The sequence below is a fragment of the Malurus melanocephalus genome, unplaced genomic scaffold (assembly GCF_030028575.1).
Source record: "Malurus melanocephalus ecotype Western Australia unplaced genomic scaffold, MMel_1.1 scaffold_88, whole genome shotgun sequence".
Classification (NCBI taxonomy): domain Eukaryota; kingdom Metazoa; phylum Chordata; class Aves; order Passeriformes; family Maluridae; genus Malurus; species Malurus melanocephalus.
Window position 1 is genome coordinate 1,320,696 of NW_026623320.1, and position 16,735 is coordinate 1,337,430.

General features: G+C 36.2%; 1 protein-coding gene across 3 annotated transcripts in view; it reads right to left on the minus strand.

Annotated features, from left to right (window-relative positions):
• HERC2 (HECT and RLD domain containing E3 ubiquitin protein ligase 2) overlaps positions 1–16,735 on the minus strand; it is a 102,603-nt gene that overhangs the window by 9,547 nt on the left and 76,321 nt on the right. For all 3 annotated transcript variants that reach the window (XM_057368094.1, XM_057368095.1, XM_057368093.1), the window contains exons 70-86: positions 15,751–15,904; positions 14,944–15,051; positions 13,816–13,947; positions 13,132–13,290; positions 12,922–13,040; positions 12,415–12,540; positions 11,358–11,513; positions 11,111–11,226; positions 10,787–10,985; positions 9,526–9,740; positions 8,548–8,725; positions 6,722–6,883; positions 5,554–5,645; positions 4,553–4,692; positions 3,328–3,515; positions 2,487–2,684; positions 705–788 (exon numbers count right to left, since the gene is read on the minus strand). In XM_057368094.1, the coding sequence (XP_057224077.1) occupies positions 705–788; positions 2,487–2,684; positions 3,328–3,515; positions 4,553–4,692; positions 5,554–5,645; positions 6,722–6,883; positions 8,548–8,725; positions 9,526–9,740; positions 10,787–10,985; positions 11,111–11,226; positions 11,358–11,513; positions 12,415–12,540; positions 12,922–13,040; positions 13,132–13,290; positions 13,816–13,947; positions 14,944–15,051; positions 15,751–15,904 (2,526 nt within the window). The remainder of the gene's footprint in view (positions 1–704; positions 789–2,486; positions 2,685–3,327; positions 3,516–4,552; positions 4,693–5,553; positions 5,646–6,721; positions 6,884–8,547; positions 8,726–9,525; positions 9,741–10,786; positions 10,986–11,110; positions 11,227–11,357; positions 11,514–12,414; positions 12,541–12,921; positions 13,041–13,131; positions 13,291–13,815; positions 13,948–14,943; positions 15,052–15,750; positions 15,905–16,735) is intronic.

Genomic DNA, 16,735 nt, shown 5'->3' on the forward strand with positions numbered 1-16,735 from the left:
CACCAAAAGAAAGAACGCAGCACAACAGGAAAGAATTGAATAAGGACTCCAGGATCAGGCTGCAGTGAATTTAAATGAAACAATGTTTTACTATTCTATGTTACAAAAGTATCTACGGAAAAAAGACGTGACTGGCCTAAGGCACAACATTACATTTTCTAACATCAATGATAAAGAAAAAAGCCTTTTTGTATCAAAGACTTCTGCATTCAATATGACTGCATGTGATGGCCCGCAAAGSACAAGAATTTATCAGCCTGAATTTTAGTTATATTCAAGAGCTTTCTTTCCTTTTTTTTTTTTTTTGCTCTTCATGTTTGTTGTGAAGGCAACAGACAAACAATTCAGCTGAACATTTGGAAAGGAAGAAAAGGCATCAGAATCACTACTCTCTTAAACTATCTAATGTAGTGAGTTTTGAAAAAGCAGTCCTTTGTCAAGCAAGACATACTTTGTTCATTAAGAGTCCAGATCATTCACTTAATGTTTGAACAAGTGTCACCCTCTCCCAAATAACTACAGCATGGATAAAAACACTTTGAAAAGAATATAAGCAGCCCTAACTGCATTCACTTCTTTACTGTTTGATTTTTTGATAAAATTTCACTTAGATCCCAAGCAGCTGAAACAAAGAAAGGGCTTTGACAACACAGCACTGTGGGCTAAGCGTACAGAGAGCAAAACAGAACYTCATTTTAGGGTACCTGTATCCTGTTGAGCTCCACCACTGGCCCGTGCTGACGATCTCTCACCATGGTTGCTTGCACAACTTTTCTGAAAGCTGCCTCCTAAAGAAATCCAGATAATGGCAATTCTTAAATCAAGTAAGAGCCCTGAACATATTTTGCAGATAAGCACATAGTTCAAACCAGGAAATAAAAAAGCAACAGAATATGAAGGTGCGAGATGTTAGTCAAGGATCATGCTATTTGTGCTAATGTGATTCATGYCTGAAACAGGGGGGATACTAAAAAAGTAAAGAATAAAGTCCCATCTGTATCATTGAAAATCATGGCTTGAACCGTTGCACTGCATTCAGATACCATTATTAAGCAACCAACATATTACTCAGTACAAGTATAAATTAGCTGATACCAGAAAAATGTAAGTATCTAGAGAATAATTTACATCAGAAAATGGCAATCAAAAAAGCCAAAGATGATTTCTTTCTATGGAAAACAATAAATAAACAACAAATRAAAATTTAACAAAAAACCCTTTTCATGCAAATTCAAGTAYCTGAGGTTTCCTYGATACTTGAATATTGGATTTCCTGGATACTTGAATATAAATATTTAGATATAATTTTATAGTCCATTTCAAACAAGATTAAGATTTTTAAGTCTTTAGAATCTCTGAAGGTGAGCCWGACTTAAATGCCTAGATATGAATATGGCATCACAACCTCTGATGCTTTGTGAATGCTGCTGATGTATTTATGCTTGATATCCCATTTTATCTCATGCCTGTTTCCATAACCATTGTGCAGACTCAAGTAAATTAGATTAAACGTGCCTTCTCCACGCACATCCTTGTATGTAACATTATCCACATACGGACTCACAATTAAAAGCATTAACAAATAAACAGCAAGGATTTCCTTTCTACTTTATATTTTGATGATTTCTCTTGGTCTGCGAAGTATGTACACAACTTGATTGTTCTACTACACAATTTTACTGGAGTCCAAAGAAAGAGACCCTGAGACAACAGATAATAAGAAGTCCAGTTACAGGCCATATGTCTTATTTAAGGACACAGAGCAGCACTGCAGGGGGAAACTTAACCAATTCTGTTTTCCAAGATATCTTCCAGCAGATTTTGTCTGTTTGTATAATGTTTCCTTTTTCAGTTAGACAAATTACTATGACAGTGAGAAAATTCAGACCCAAAACTGATGATTATACTGAAGGCAAATCATGTTTTTATGGCTTGTCATATGTGAAGTTTTGGGTAAGTGTTGCAGTTTTGAAGCGCTACAATTATCTACATTTTCTCATGACTGACTTTACCTAATAACTATAAAAATCTCCTTTCTTTACCASTTGAGATTGAACTCCTAGATACTCTATTTTCACTTTTAGCTCAGTCTAAAATAGGTTTGTACCTGCACAAGCTTTGCATCCATTAGTATATCATCTGACCTTAATAACTGAAATGCAGATAGGTATGAATTGGTCATTGTCTGGTATCTTATATTTTTCCAGGATATCATCTACTAAATACTCTATAAAAATTCAGCTATACTAGAAATTGAAGATTTACAGCATAAGTTATTTTCGAGGTCAACACACAAAAGCACTATGACAACAACTGAGAAAAACAGAGAACAAAAAAAAAAAGTTTGCATCATCAGAATGCAACTATCTGATATATAACTTACACAACAAATTGAGATATAYAGCTCTTTCATCTTCAGAAACAACTTTAACAGTACTTCTCCATTAGTTACAAATCTCTCCCTTAGAAATGTTCTGATAAATTACCTTTCCCTGTGATATCAGTATTCCCCGTAAYGTGTCAAACCCAACTGAGGGTCCTTGGCCAGTTTCATCAAGTCTTCCTTCAAGATCAAACATTGGAATGCAAGGACARAAGAGTTCTGAAATGTGATGCAGGAGCAGAAGCCTGTTTCTTAGTGAAATGATGGGAATTTCCTGCAGATGATTGTACTCCATAGGAACCTGTGATAARGCAATGATATCCAAATGTAGCTTAGAATTATTATATACTTTATTCAAAAGAACAACAACCTTTAGATTTGTAGGTAAACTTGTATTAGAGATTCAGATATTTGCTTATTCACTGTCAAAACTTCATACATGGAGTTCAGTTGTTTATGAAAGATACTAACAGTAGCCATCTAAACTTGACTAAGTATTGTATGATGGCCAGAATACAAGTGCCATTCCATATTTTACAATTTATCCATAAACACATATTACATCTTGTCATCACTACATCCAGGCACAGCTGAAATACAGAATATTCAAAACACAATAAAAAGCAAGCAACGAAAAACTCCCTTGGAAAGCATAACATTTTCATAGCTGCAAGGCAGAACAGAATTAAATTCCTGCCAGTTTTCMAACTGAGTTACTGTTCCACATTTGGATTAAAAACTGAATGAAGAGGATTTTTCAGCTCAGAAAAATGGAACCCTTTGGAAATACAGAAGTAAAACAAAGTAACTGGCTCAAACTTGAAATCAAACCAAACACACTGAGCTTATGCGGGGATTTGGAAAGGAAATRCGTCTGCTGAAAGGTCAGCAATAAGCACACTAAGTATGTTTATAACCTGAATTCAATAAGCCAAAAATATTACCTGTGTAGGGAGCTTGCCAGCATTAGCAGGTTTACTGGTTGACCAAGCTAAAGTATGTGCTGAGCCACAGGCTACTCTGTTGATCTTTTTACCCTGAAGTGCTGCAACCAGGCGTGGTCTTTGGATGGCATTAGTGGTTCCATCTCCAAGCTGCCCTTCATCATTATCTCCCCATGTATACACTTCCCCTAAACCAATAAAAATAATTTATTATCCTGAAACTAGCACACAAGTTTTTTGCCTTTTTTCTTTAAATAGCAATTATTTGACCAGATGAGGTGCCTTGGGCTGTAAACAAGATTTCTAGGACTGACRGCCATCCTGAAATCCACTATCTAGTGCAGATAAGTCTTGGCTGACACCATTAGTTCCACAGTGTCTATAGAGCAGCTAGAATAAGATTAATTTCTTCCTTCACAGTTTGTAGAACTAAATGGTTCTGTTCCAGGATAGAAGGAGATGGTTAAGCGGAAGAGTAGCACAACATTAGGATCAGCCTATATTTGATAGTTTCACAGCAAAAGCAAAGCCAATATTAAAAAAAAAGAAAAATTTAAAAGGCCTAATATTTTGTATGAGACAAAAATCCTAYAATTAACTGTATTACTAGACAAGATATTAAAATAGGTGCTTGCTGTTGCAAGGTAATTGGGAAATACTTTTAAARTAACAACCTTGTTCCTGAGCATTCATTTTCTGCAGCTATATTCATTACTCACATTCTGTATTTGCATCTGTATTTCACTAGCACCTATAAAATACTCAGTTATTGTGCAGACTYGTTAATTGTGGGAGTGAGTCTGCTGCAAAGAATATTCACTACCTCAACCTGCTATGTAAAAAGCAATATTGTTTGTTCAGTGTTTCATTTAGCAAGTTAAACACTTCAACAAACTCAAAAGAACCTGCAAAAAAAAAGCAAAATCCATTGAATGYTCCTGCTTGACCATCTTTTAATTACCTTCAGAGGTCTATAATTTGATCATCAGTGCTTACGCAACTTGAATTCTTTAGTTTTCAATAATTTAGTTTTATGCGATCACTTTAAATCAATGCCATGCTTGTTGCTCAAGAAATATGCAACATCTGCAAACAAAGAATGTCTGTTCACACAGAGAACCAGTGTTTTTAGCAAGAAGAACCTTCCAACAGTTGACTAAAAGACTAAGTTTCAATTTTTTCAAATTCAGTACTAAGAACTAAGGAAATTATTTCATTTTTATACCATCTTCAGTGCAGCAAACACAGTGCAAAGACCCCGTGGCAATTGCAATAACTTTCTTTCCTTGCAGTCCCTGCACTTGTCGTGGTCTTCTAACATGGTCATCAGATCCATGGCCTAAGCGATGATAATCTCCCTTGCCCCTGCACAGAGAAGGTAAAACATTTCAAAACTGTGTTTGAACTGTGGAGAGAATGTCATAGCAGGCAATGTCTCATATTGTAGATGTACTTATAAAGTAAAACACCAAAATATTCTCCAAACATTCAACATTAATCACCCCTAGTTTGTATGGATGCGATTGTGCTGACTCAATACAGATTCTTACATCTTCAATCCGCGTTTCCTACTTAATGTGTGTAGTTCCTTTTACCAGTTTTCCAGGGGGTGGTCCTTTTTTAACTCTTAAAGGAGTCAAGTATTAGAAGTATTCACCTATCTGCAAAACCAGTATATTTACGGATCTCAGAGACTGGAAGTTCATACAGTTTAAGGATACCTAATRTCATACAAACAAGGTAGCTGAGGGAAGTTGGGAAGGCATTTTGCCAACACTTCAGTCTAGTAGTTCAAATGATAAAATTTGGAATGGTGTAAGKAAGATTAAAACAATGAATTCTAAAATCAAATTCCCAGACTACAGACACCACAAGCTAGGTGCAATTTTGATAATATATGAGAATGTTATTTATGCTATCACCTTCCCTGAATAAAACTTCATGCTTATAATTCTACCAACCTCCTTGGAAGTTCTGTATCTTGCAGGGGTCAATGTCCTGAATGATAACCCTGTGCTTAGGTTTCCAAGACAAAATACTTTGATTTTTCATTCACGACACTAGAAAACATTCCCCAAAGTTGTACATTTTATTACTAATCAAGAAACAGGAACTCAAAAAACTTTGGAAGAGAAGATCAAAACAGTGAAGGAAGTGTGACACTGATACCTGTTACAGGCAAGGTGGCATCTAACACAGCCAAAATAACTAATACAGAATACTTACCATGTATATACTGCTCCAGATTTGGTAAGGGCCACAGAAAATTGTGATCCACATTCTACTTTAACCACTCCAAGGCCTGTGAGGGAATCAATCTAGAAAAACAATATCAAATGAAAATCAAATGAGACTGTAGACTGAAGTGTCTTAAGTAAAATATAACATGCCAGTGTAYGTCTATATGTATATTTACAAATTAAAATGTTTATGTAGATAATTTAGAAGAATTAAAATAATTTCTTCTTTCTACTAYMTACWGCTTAAATACTAAAAGRAAGCTCAAATGYCACAAACTTSAAGATCACCTCTAGTGTGTTTTGCCAACAGTTACTCTGCAATAGCTTTGAGTAGAAACAATAAGGCTTTGTGTACAAACACTCAATCATCCTTAGCTTCTACGACATGGATGTGWTTCTGCTGACATCATAAAAATATTTCTATCTCCAGCAGACTCTTCCTTTTATTCTGTGTAGGACCTTATGCTGCTTTACCATCAATCCTCTGGGACTGATTGATGAAACATAAAYAAGCTTATTTTCACATTATATTACATCATGCTGAAAACACTTGGAAATAGAATGGGGGTACCTGCACCCAAGTAATAAATTGTGATTCTGAATTTAGGATTTAAAATCCACTGTGCATAGGTATGCACAGTGACACCCATTTCTCAAAYGCAAGCAGCATTGATCTTCATAAGAAATGCTGGAATTCAAATTTGATGTCTASATGGATTTCATTTGTAACTTGTGAAGAAATTCCAAGTCAACTATGCATACACAGGAATGGCTTAATATAAAATAAGATTACTTTTCATTGCATTGATACAATTTTCTGGAATGACTTTTTGCCTACTGTAAATTTAGTAACACAAGGAAACATGAAGATTTTTTGGCAAAACCTAATGTTTTGACAGGAACCAAAATCAAAATGAGAAATATTGTTTAAACCAGCAATGTCTTCCAATGAAAAACCTGCAAGTGCAACTTTAACAGCAGCATAAAACTTAAAGACTTCTTATGGTAGCCTATGAAGTTCATTCTTAAAAATGATCAGAACAATCCTGATGTTCCAGGATGGGTGAAAGTTTGCACATATTGACAAATCTGTCTCCAGCATTCTCCACCAACRTCATGGTGTCTAAACAAATGAAAAAATTACACAGAAATACCTTCATTGGTACTTTACAGCCATCRCTGCCTCCTCTCCCAAGTTTTCCATAATCTCCATCACCCCAGGACCAGACTGTATCATCGTCAGTGAGGCACAAGGTCTGTGCATCTCCGCTGCCACAGGCTATGTCAATCACACGGTAACCCTGGAGAGCCTCCACCTGGAATRAAATCACCCATTTTTGTTCACCATAAAAACTCGGTCATTTAGTTTCAAAAAGGTTACAAACTCAACTTTGAGAAGTGATAACTGGAACTACAAGTCCGAAACAGCACAGGAATAAGGAAATAAAGGCAACTCTAAGAGCTTTGCTCTTTTCAAACCAGCAAAATGAAAACMAACTATATATTTTAAAAACAGATTTTTTTTTTATCGGTGAACTAGTTGAATTTTTTTACCTCAATGTCAGGGAAGCAATTAATACGAAACATCTAAGGTTATCAAAGACTATATCCTATTGAAATTATTAGGCTGAATTTCAGGCTCTCTGGGCTTGTACTGAATACAGTAATGGGGAAAAAAAGTCTTATTTTCAAATAGTCTTTTACTAGCTTCCAATTTTTGAGCACTTGCATCAGAATCTGAATTTAGTCAACATCTTTTGAGACTATGCCATCTAGTGATGAAGTATGGGATTTGGAATCACAAAGTAAAAGGTCGGTGACCCACATATATCCTTCCCATCCTTGCCACTATTTGAAATAGATTCAAGGTGCCACAATCCAAAGCAGCACCAAACTTTACATATTTCAGTTCATCTGCAGGTTATCTAGTTTCATACTCACACAGAACATGAAGGGTGTGGAAAGGAAAGATGGACAGGCCTTGTTTTTTGGGGAGGGCAGGGCAACAAGAACACCTGGATACAGGTGATAAGGTCCCAAAGTGGACTAAGATGCATGAGACCTCRTCTCACAAATTAAAACACCAGGAAAAGTTAATGCTTGTAACAACAGAAATATTTACACAGAGCTATGACTAAACCAGCAAACTAACARTTTGARACAACCAATGCAATCGTGGCTTTTGCTGTATTTTAAACAAGAGAATGCAGGAAGTAAAATGGRCTCTCACTTGAAAGTYCACTTGWCCACATGAAAGGAAGGGCTGTTTTTTAAATACCACTATTCTGACTAAAATCTCTTAAGAGTCTAGCTCACATGAGTGCAACAGTCTGAATTACAACTGTCAGCTATCACTGTGCTCATCCTTCCTATTTCACATACTGTCCCAGTTCTCAGATTTACCACTTAAAAATCAAATGAAAACATCTATCTTTTTCATCAAAAATTACCTAACATTCTTTAGCAAATAGCAACTAAATACTTCATAGTTATTTTGGTTAAATTCTTACTAACTTAGTATATACTTCAGTAACATCTCAGTATTCAACYGTGAGAATTAAGAGCATCATTGCTATGTCAGGAGAAAAAAAAAAAGCAGTGGCTGTGGCTGTAAACAGTTACATTTCCCAGGAAGTAAATAATGAGGAAATCCAGAAGACAAGGAGCTCATTTGTTACTTTCATTGCTAATTACTCCTGTGAAGGGGTGGAATTTACTTACTGAGGGGTAGGGTGTTTGTTTTGGGGTTTCCTTTAAAACTCTAAAACAAATTCCTTGTAARCTGTTTGGCAGCCACTAGCAAAGTTCTGCAGCTYCTTTTTCATTYAATCCTTTCAATCACAGCAGCTTGKTCATTCCTCACAAGCACATGCCACTGTTTTGCTCTTTCATTCTTTGTATGCAGAAATGCAGAAAGTTATAAATCAGAAGTCAGGGGCTGGACTAAGACTGTAGGGTGAGTGCTGCAGAGGTTTCTTACCAGTTTAGGTTTCAGTTGGTCCTCACTATCTCCATGCCCAAGGCGTCCATACCTTCCCTTTCCCCAGGTGAACAGGTCCCCTGCAGCTGTGATACAGGCACTGTGTGCTCCCCCTGCAGCAATGTCCACCACCTCAATGCCTCTCAGAGACTCAATCACACGGGGGCGATCACAGGGGCTGAAATGAAAACACCTGATTGGACAAAACTCTCAGGACAGACCATTCAAATTCACCAATGTATGGAGAGAAGCTTTTAAAATGAGAACAAGAATGTCTAAAATCACTAAGTGTTTGCTTTTTGCTCCAGTTTAATTTTCTAAAGATTTTTTTTTAACTAGAAAAATTAATTCAGATTCATTTAACTAGAAAAATTTTTAGTTCAGAATTATCTAGAGAGAGCCTATAAAAGCAACAAGTATTTTACCATACCTTAGATTACAGAACTACATGTAAACTGAAACTTCAAAACCACTCTTACTAAAATCTAGTCAAAGCTAAGCATTCATCCTGGAAAATCACTCAAATTTAAGACATATTACCAAAATTCCTAGCATAAAATGAACTAGTATAAAACATATAATGTTGCTCCCATGAACTTAAGTATTCTTATTTGGATCAAAACATTATCATCTCTAACACAATAGAACTTCTCAATGTCAGCAAGAGTGCATGTGGATGTCAGAAGGACAATAGCAGTTTTGCTCCCTAAAGTATCTGGAGTTCTACATACTTAAAAAGACAAATCCTAAAGCAAAGCCAGTGAACTTTAGCATCCACAGGTATGTTAGAAGACAATATAAAATTCAGAAATCAGATAAACTGCTTATCTGAAAAATATGTTGAGGTTCTCCCATTTCCACATCACTACTTTATACTGACTTGTGCATACAGCAAGGACTCTTACAGCAATTTGAATATATAGCAACTCTGGTAAGTACCCATTAATAGTTTTTTAAAAACATTTAAGTGTTACTTGCCTTCGGTTTCCATGACCAAGTTTACCATCTTCTGCTTCCCCCCAAGAATAAACTTCTCCCTCAAAAGACAATGCCAAACAGTGCTTTCCTCCCGAGTTCACTGCAACTTTCTTTATGAACACATGTTGAATGGATTCCAGTAAAGTTGGAGTAGAAACTGATTCTGTTCCTCCAATTCCAAGTCTACCGCCTGCTCCATATCCAGTGGCATACAGCTTTAAAGTAAAGAATAAAATTTAGTTTGTTTGCCTCATGCAGATCATTCCCTAGAAATGAATTCTAGAGAAGAATTCTTAATGTATGTATTCCAGAATGCAGTTTAAGGACAGTCTAAAAAAACAGTTTCTTCTTTTGGAAAATAAGAAATATTTTGAAATATTTCACAAAAAAGCTTTGGGAAAATGTGGCTATATTCAAGCCAATAAGAACTCTCACCGACTTACTAAAGTTTATTTTGTAAAACTATCGAGAGACCATAGCTTTGCTTGACAACATTACAAACCCTCCATGCCACAAATGAAGTTTTAATTACTGCTTTTCACTCTTTTTGTCTCTCTGAAAATAATTTCTCTCAATAGAATAATGTCAAAAAATGCCATTAATCTGCCCTTTACCCTTCTGTGAATGATTAGCAAGGATGATACTGACCCCAAGGAATCATTATAGTACCTCACTAGATGAATCTATCTGTTACATAAAGTTCTAGCTAAAATTCTCCATCATGTCCTTAACAGCTGCCATGTGTATAAAAATAACTTTTCAAATTCATTAACTCATTTTTTCTCCTATACCTTACACTAAATTTCTGCATTGAGATTCCTTTTCACCCAGGACCTGAGCACCTGGAAATTAGATCCTGCAATGTCTAACTTATATTTAGCCAGCTGTGAACAATCTCAGATTGCACCTCTTCTGTTGGAGAGAAATAATCAGCCCTGTTTTAGGGAATCCTGTGAGCATCCTGCTTGTACCYAACTTTGTTTTCCAAAATCTGATCACAGTTCTGAACTGAGAACTAAAATACATGTCTTGCTTCACCCATTTAATGCTATAGTACACTGTATTCCTCGAAAGTACTGGTGGAATTGGCAAAGTCCAGATTCTTCTAAAAAAAAAAAAAGCAAAGCAAAATTACTACTACTAATAATAGTAGTAATAAATCTGTGCTATGCACATTATTTTTCATTTAGTCACACCTATTCTGACTGAGGGTGAAATATTTCAAGGGAATCAGACAAGCACTCATTTGTAGTATCCTTACYTTCCCATCAGCAGTCACTGCAAACAGAGTCTGTTCCCCACCAATCAACTGCACTGGTCTGAGCGTAGCGAGAGCTTCACACGGAGTTGGGACTTTGACTTTGGCTCCTTCAATTCCACCAAGTTGTCCTCTGTGATTATGGCCCCAACCATAAATAGTTCCACTGCCTCCAGCTGAAAGTGTCCAATCATCAGGTCGCCTGCAGAAAATGCAAAACAAACAAAATCTTAGAAGAGCTTTTTAAAAGTCACAAAAAATACAATTTATCACAGTACAGCAACAAAGCATCACAAGACCAAACCAGTAACAGTTGAAAGAAATTACCTATTCATCCACTGGACAAGCTGCTCATCCTGCTCTCTCTTAAAGACATCATGGCACTCATGAAGAACATCCATATTTTCATTATCTGCCATTAATTCTCGGATTTTCTTCGCCACCTGCGAAATATTTTGCATTAAASAACATGATTCAAATTATCAGTTACTCCTTTCACAGCTGGCATAAAATAATTCAGACTCAGTGTATCTTTTTACATGTTCCATTAATCATTAAAGGTATTCTGCAGTACCTCATCAAGGAAAAGGCGAGGTAATGGTGTCCTTTTATCAAGAGCCACAGCAACCCTGGATGCCATGCAGTACCTCCTGAACCACGCCCATTTGTGCGTCTCCGCACAGCAAGGGAGGGTGTCCAACTCCAGATCACAAGCCAGAGCCACAAGCACCTGCAGACAATCAAAAAAAACATTTTAGAGATGTATAAAAAATGTGCAATAAAAATCAGAAGGCAGTTGATAATGATAAACAGTGCATAGGCCAGTAGAGCCTGAACACGGTTTCAAAGACACGTGAAGTCATTAAGAGCCAYCTTCACTACCCTCACTGATGGGGTAACATCAAGTGTAAGCACACTATCTCACATGATTAGGTATCTAATTTCCCCTTTCAATCCAGAAATTTTCATAACCCCCCTGTGAAAAAACATTCCTAAATTAACTAACTTTTCCATATCAAATCCCATGTGCTTAACTTTTTASCTTCCATTTCYAAACTGTCTCCTTTCTACAATTCARTGAATTTTCAAYTGATTTTCAATTTGACTCAATATCAAATCAGTGTTTCAGATTAATATTGTGAACAACAGATTACTTCTTCCTTCTATAAACTTTGAAGATTTTCTTTGTGTTAAGATAGGTACACCCTCTTAATTGCACTTTTTTGCTATAAAGGGGGCTTTTTCACCCTTTTGGTCTTCTTGCTCTTCTCTAGACTTCCTCAGCWTATTTTTACTTTGAAGTAGRGAGTCYGTTTAAGACAYTGTTACTTGTTCCAASTGGATGTAAATAAAAYCTTCAKAGTACTTAACTAACTAAACAGAAAYATACAACATTCCTATYAGGACAACTCAAAGTCACTTATCAAAAAGTGTGCTTACAAAATGTTTTTCTGAGTTTCTCTGCCTAGCTAGGTACTCTATTTTTCATTTGTATATTTGATTCTCCTTTTAGAAATAGTATTCTGATTTTGTCAGTAAACGTTTTTGATATAGGACTACATGAGCTTGGCACATTTCAAAAAAATCCCAGAATTATTTTAATGTGTTCTTTACTGATTTTACTGCATTACCTTAAAGAAAGGGCTGTGGAGCAATTGCTTGCCTCCTCTCACAATGGGGTCTTCATAGTCAAACTGTCGCTGCAGAGCTTCTGGAAGACCTTTAACCAAAGCAGCTAAAGCACTCCCTGTGAAACTCTAGAGACACCACACAACTACAAAGTTAGCCTTACTCTGTGCATTACAGGGAGTACATTATTTAGATGACTGTGACAAAACACAAATAACTTCCCAAACTACAGCTAACTGTATGAAGTACCATTTCCACCCACTTCTTAAAACAAAATTATTCCCACCACTCTTTGGCATTCCAAAAGCACATTTATATAGTCTTGGAATTAGCATTTTTTTTCTAAACTGGAGTACCTTTACAGACCTGCAGACCTATGCAAGTAGACTATTCATGTGCCCATTTCCTATTTTGTCATTAACACAAAAAACATCAGGGCTARCACTTTAATGCTTCACATACACCTTAAGGTGAAAAACGTGAAGGGGAGAGCATCAGTGCCCTCTTACCAAAGCTCGTGTTTCTCCCTCGTTATCCCCCAGGATCCGGTTGATGTTAATGGACTGGCCAAACTCYGTGGTGAGCAGCTTCCGCAGTCTCTGCAGGGCCCACATTCTGTGGCCAGCAGCTAAGGGAAAACAAACACACAAAGAACATAATTACTTAAAATAACCATCATAACTTAAAAAAAACAGACTTTATTTTAATACTGTACCCACCTAAGGCACTCAGTTGAGCACAAGCTGCAAGAGAAGCTGCCAAGCGAGGAACTATGCTCCTGTTGGAAGCAAAATTTAGGCGAAAATCCAACAAACATGTAACCAAATCCATTGAGGGACACGAGAGAATGCAACGATCTGAGAGAAGGTCTTTAGGGCCTGAAAGAAACAAAAAGCAACAACAAAAAAAAATGCTGGGGAAGGTTTGTCCTCAGACTGAAACAAGAACAGAACATAGGCAGGGCTTAGTTGTCCAAACTCTTGAGTGTTATTCTGCATCTGAGTTAGATATACTGCTTCCCTTTGAAGAGATTGGAAGAAAGATGCACTTTCATGACTTCATTCACTTAATTTTAAAACAGATGCATTTTAAAAAAGAAGAGCTTTACACTGTCCCAAAAGTATCATGTCTTCTCTGATTACGATGTAAGTGATTACAAAGTGTTTTTTTTCTTCTCTATGTACAAGTGCACCTCTCAGGATTTAGATTAAAATGTTTTCTAAGTATGAATGAAAACGTTTTCTTAGTATAAATGTGAATGAACTAAATAATAAATAATAAATAGTTCATAAATAATGAACTATTGAACTTTGGCATGTAAATACYATGCAGGAAGTGCAGTGTAAAAGCAAACAATAAAATCTACTSTTACCCTCCTGAAAGTGTTGCATGTGATACCTTACCTGCAGCTGGCATGATAGGGTAAACTGTGAATCGCCATCCCCATCCATTCACAGAGCCATCACTGATGAACTTCCAYTTCAACTCATCCCCTGGAATTCGCAATTCACTGGACCAGTCTGACCACTCTCGACCTGTAAGCAAGACAAACATAGTCAGCTTTACTGTCTAAGACAGCTAGCCACTTACCAAGAGCAATTGCTTACATATTATAAACATTACACAAAGGCATTCAAGAAAAAAAGCTATGTARAGCACATGAACATAAATGTAAAGAYGTTACATTAACAAAAATAAGTCTCTAAAAGTTCAATTAGAACTGACAGCAGACAGCCTCAGTGCTTTCAGTACCACATTCAGGAGGCAACTATGAGAACTTACTAAAATCCTTAGTCCTATTTTCAAATTATCTTTCATATTACGAAAAGATCTAACAACACATACACTAATTTAAGCTTTACAGCCTCCAACCAGGAACAAAACAGAAATATCTCAATAATGAAACACRTTTGAGGAAAAATGGGTCAACATTAAAAGCCCACATCATGACTGCACAGGCACTAACTACTGAGACCCTTGCACAAGATGTAGTGTATGGGTAGGTTCAACATAAAATTTGATGAGACTAAAAATATTCCTCCAAAACCTACTACACATTAATAGGGCTTAAAAATTAAATCAGAGATATCAAGATTAAAGATGTGAAGAATTCATGTAGTGTCACATACACAGGCCAGAGCATGAAACAGAAAGGAAGGGCACTAAGCTATTATTTTGGACATTCAAAGCAGAACAGTATTTGTCTTGACTGTATGAAAGCTAAAATTTCTCCAAGTACTAACTAAAAAAGGAAAAAGCTAGCAAATAAGTATCCTTTTCCAATTTGTTAAGATACAAATTTGATTAAACAGAAATTCACATGTTGGCAGGGATGCTAAATACTGGTTTTTTTACACTATCTGCTGTTTGGAAGAAGCGGACAATGTAACTTGCACTTCCCAGAGATTCTCTATATCCAAAGACAACAAGATCTAGATCTACAAACTTTTTAGTTTTCAAGTGGTACATTTTGTTCAGCATTTAAGAGCAAGTCACACAGGACACTTTTGAAAAGCACTGCTTCTCCCAACCTGATCGCACGGACACGATTCTGTTGACACCATCCATTATGGTGAGAGGATCGTGACGCCGCTCCGTAGAACACTGGCGGTCAAATTCCACCCTCAGTCCCTCAGCACCTGAGCAGCAACAAAGAGTTCACACATTTCTACAGAGTAATCAATACCACAGACAAATGCAGTAATCCACATGGAATCAAACACAGTTGTTTGGCAGCCATCGCTCTCATTAATAAAAATAACTTCTTTTGATTTAATGACATTATTTGTCTGCAATTTCTTCTCTTTTCAAGGCTTAAATCACAGCRAGCTCATGTGAGTAGGGGCTAGCAGACCAAAGACCTACTAGAACATTCAAAACTAAAGTTGCAAAAGACAAAAAATGCCTATTTACAGTAAAGGCAAATAGCTCTTTGTTGTCTGTAACTTTTGAAAAGTATTAAGTAACTTACTGAAGGGAGCACTGAATGAAAAGACAGCATTAAAACAAGAAAGTATCTCCCTTGCTCAAGACTAGAAGATGAATGTTCAATTACTGACCCTGAAAAGGACTCAGTCCTTCTGAGCTCCGTAACTGAACAGAAAAYAGTAATGAAATGCAACTGGAATCACAGCCACTGAACCCAGAAATGAATGTTGTATAAAACTGAGATTTTCATCAGCATGTAAATGCTTCAAGAAATACTGTTTTATAGCAACAGGACACATAACATGGCTTTAGAAGTTCAAGACGTATTTTTGCAAGCTAAGGAACAATTTAATGCAAGCMGGCTTAAACATAATTGAATCTTAGMAACATAACTCTTAAGAATTCTGYACCTGGTATTTTAACTGTGCCACTAGAAGATGTATCATCAGTATATGGATGGCTGCTCTCTACCACAACCGGTTGTGAAGAGAGGCGACCACTTTGYGAGTCAGTTGCCACATCTTCTAGTTCAGTAACACAAAGCTCCAACAGCATATCAGCGACCTAAGAAAAGAGAAATACATACTTTACAAAATGTRTGTTTGATTAGTCCAAGAAATCAAAGAAAATTACCATTCTTCTCAAATTTAAAATAAATAATTTGTTTTTGGAATTCTGATTCATAAACCATAATATTAATTCAGAAATACTCTTTTTGGTAGTGCCAGAGCTAGAAAAGCTCCTAAAACAAAAAGCCAAAAACTTCAGTTTTCAAAAGTAAATGACAACACAAATAATTGTTTTCCCTTACAGAAAAAACAAACTATTGAATCTAAGCTATAGAGCAGAGACCAAGAGATTAATGAAAGGTATAAATATTTAACCAGTATATTACATATGCAGTTGCAAAATACTGCTTATGGATGAAATGCCAAAAGTACTAATTTTASAAGWGYAGTTTCTAATAAAAATTCTGACTCYAAAACACAAAAACCACACAAAACCCCAAAGTTGTTCAGGTACTCACTACTAATGCTAGAAGCAAAACAATCAGAATTAATCAGTGCACTATCAGTGCACATATAGCGTGTACCTAATTAGACTGGAAAAACTACATCTCAAGCCCAATATACATAGCTAATCATTGCAAATTGGCCAGGGGGAGTAACAGTTTTAGAAATCTTTTAAAAATGCATTGTTAGCCATCAGGAAAACTACTATTTGAAAGGTAAAGTTACAAGAAAGAAGAAGCTTTCAGTACACAGATATTCTATAAATAATTTATGATTTGTAATATTTTGTCAGCCATGCCAAAAAAGCCCCACACCCATTGATAGTTTATAAGAAGTTTGAAACTTCAACACATGAAATGCAAATCTTAACAGTTAAGAAAAA